The sequence below is a fragment of the Galeopterus variegatus genome, unplaced genomic scaffold, assembly GCF_000696425.1.
Source record: "Galeopterus variegatus unplaced genomic scaffold, G_variegatus-3.0.2 Scaffold3423, whole genome shotgun sequence".
NCBI classification, from domain to species: Eukaryota; Metazoa; Chordata; class Mammalia; order Dermoptera; family Cynocephalidae; genus Galeopterus; species Galeopterus variegatus.
The window spans coordinates 24,724-27,193 of NW_007729534.1; the positions used below are offsets into that span (position 1 = coordinate 24,724).

The 2,470-nt window shown below is 54.3% G+C and overlaps 1 protein-coding gene across 1 annotated transcript in view; it reads right to left on the reverse strand.

Annotated features, from left to right (window-relative positions):
- Nucleotides 1–2,470, reverse strand: part of LOC103600698 (beta-glucuronidase) — a 10,156-nt gene that overhangs the window by 3,141 nt on the left and 4,545 nt on the right. Inside the window, exon 7 of the mRNA XM_008585017.1 lies at nt 484–660. Coding sequence (XP_008583239.1) covers nt 484–660 — 177 coding nt within the window. The remainder of the gene's footprint in view (nt 1–483; nt 661–2,470) is intronic.

Below are 2,470 nucleotides of genomic sequence, written 5' to 3' on the forward strand. Positions count from 1 at the left end.
CAGTACGGGAGCGACACTGAGGGTTGCAATCCGTTGCCGGACACGGAAAAAGACAAAAAAAAAAAAAAAAAAAAAAAAAAGAACAAAATCCTGGTGGTTTTGACTTTCTTTTCCAACGAGAACTAAAATGCTACATGACATACACTGAAAATATAACTGCTCAACTGAGCCATGTTTTCTTCCAGTTCCAAAGTTGAATTTGAGGGCAGGGTAGGACACAGATTTTCTTACTGTTTAAATGGAAATGTGCCTGCACTGTTTAATACAATAACCACTAGTCACACGTGGTTATTTCAGATTCTCACACTCTACTACATAAGCAAGCCAGACGGAGGTGAGCATAGGGGGGTGAGGCCTGGGCAGTGGGCGGGGGTGAGTGCTGGGGGGCGTGCTAATGGTCGAAGGGAGGCCTCAGTCCTGGGGACAGACGGGAAACGCTGCGAGACAAGGAATGAAGGGAACAGAATGCCATGTGCTCCTTACCTGGTGGAACCCTGCGATGGTCTCTGCCCCATACTCGCTCTGGATGATGGGCTTCTGGTAGGCCCGGTACCAGTTCTCAAACTGAGTTTGCAGCTGCAGTCCGATCACCTCCAGGTGGCCGAAGTCATGGTACCAGGAATAGTAGCTGTTCACACAGATGACGTCCACGTAGGGAGCCTAGGGTGAGAGCGTCGAAGTGGGTCAGGAACCAGGGACTATTGCGGTGCAGGACACTCACACTCATGGCCTCTTCTGGCAGAGCAGGCAAGGAGGTGCAGAGAATGACTTAGAACCTGAAGGTCCCCTGCCCCGGCGTAGGGAACAGTCAAGAAGGAGAGCAGGTCCGCAATGCAGCAGCGGGCTCTGGGGAGGGAGGGCCCACCCGAGCTGCATCTTGGCCCTCTCCAGGTAGCCCGTCACTGGTCTACCCTCGCCTTGCCCTGGGAAGATGCATTTTTTTCTCCCCACAGGGTCAACTGCCACAGCCTTCAGGGGGGCTGAAGGCTCCGCCGGGCTGCCATGCTGGGCACACAGCCCCACAGCAAAGTGGAGCTCAGGACTGGGCTGCAAGGGCTCCTGTGTCCAACTGGCAGCTCAATGTTACCTAAACACACTGATTTCTAGCAGCAACGCTCATCTCCAAAGGTGCTCTTGGACTGATGTAGTCTTTCCCAAGTGATCACGGCCCCCTTCCAAACTGCAGTGGCAGGCAGACATGGACAGGAAGAGAAAGCAGAGGAGGGACATGCCAGTCGCAGGGCCCACAAGCATCTGGCAACCTCTGAGGAGGCCAGCACGGGGCGCTGGGCACAGCCTCCCCATCCACGCAGGAGCCCAGGGTGGGAATCAGAGTCTACCAGGGGTCGGAAGACAGCCTGCACCTGCCCTGTGGGCGTCACCACAGCCTTCATGCTGCTTTGCAGGGGTGTCCTTGAGAGATGGGAAACACCAGGCTGACAAGCCGCTCCCAGCATTGGCAATGTGTCCCCCCATGTCCTGTTCCTCCTCCAGTCTCTTCAGATGGTTCCTCTCTCCATGGCACTTCCTCTCAGGACTTGCCTCAAGCTCCCTGAAGAAGGGGCACTTTCTCGCTCCCAGGTTTTACAGCTTCAGCACAACTCAACAGTCTCCAAGGGGCCAGAGTGGTCAGGCGGCCTCGAGGAGGTGGTGTGGCCCCAGCTGGCCCTGGGAGCCTGTCCCTTCCATTCTCAACCCACGGGTCTGCATCTGGTCAGAGGTCCCCAAAGATGCCTCGTCAGCAGAATCACTGAGAAGCTTTTTAAAAACTCAGGTTTCCACCCTGGACTTACTAAATCAGAATCTCAGAATCCAGAGATTTGTACTTTGAAAAAGCTTCCATTAGTGCTTCTGACAACTGGTCGAGTTTGAGAAACGTGGATCAGATGAACTCTCAGCTCCCTTAGGCCTGTGACATTTTATGAGCCTATTAAATTAGGAGCATAAAATTCAACTGAGAACAAATGACATGTCCCTATGCCTGGCCTCCTGGGATTTAGAAAGCCACATTGCCTGGCAAGTAAGGAGTTAGTCATCTTTAGCCTAAAGGACACCTGTGGAAACAGTTGGACTGATTGCCCCCGTCCTTCCCAGCAGTTGGTGTTAGCAAGCATCAAGATGGGATTAAAGGGCCGGCCCGGTGGCGCACTGGATAGTGCGCCGCTTGGGAAGCGTGGTGACGCTCCCGTCCGAGGGTTCGGATCCCATATACAGACCGGTTCCCGCTCACTGGCTGAGCGAGGTGCGGGAGCAACACCGAGGCTTGCGATCCCGTTGCCGGTCCCCGGTCCGGTGCGGGGGCAACACTGAGGGTTGCGATCCGTTGCCGGACACAGAAAAAAGACAAAAGACAAAAAAAAAAAAAAAAAAGATGGGATTAAAGGACAGGAACAGGAGGAGAGAAGGGTGTTGAGACCCCCAGGCTCACCCCCAGGTCTGCTGTGTAGTTGGAGCTGGTCACAAAGGTCAC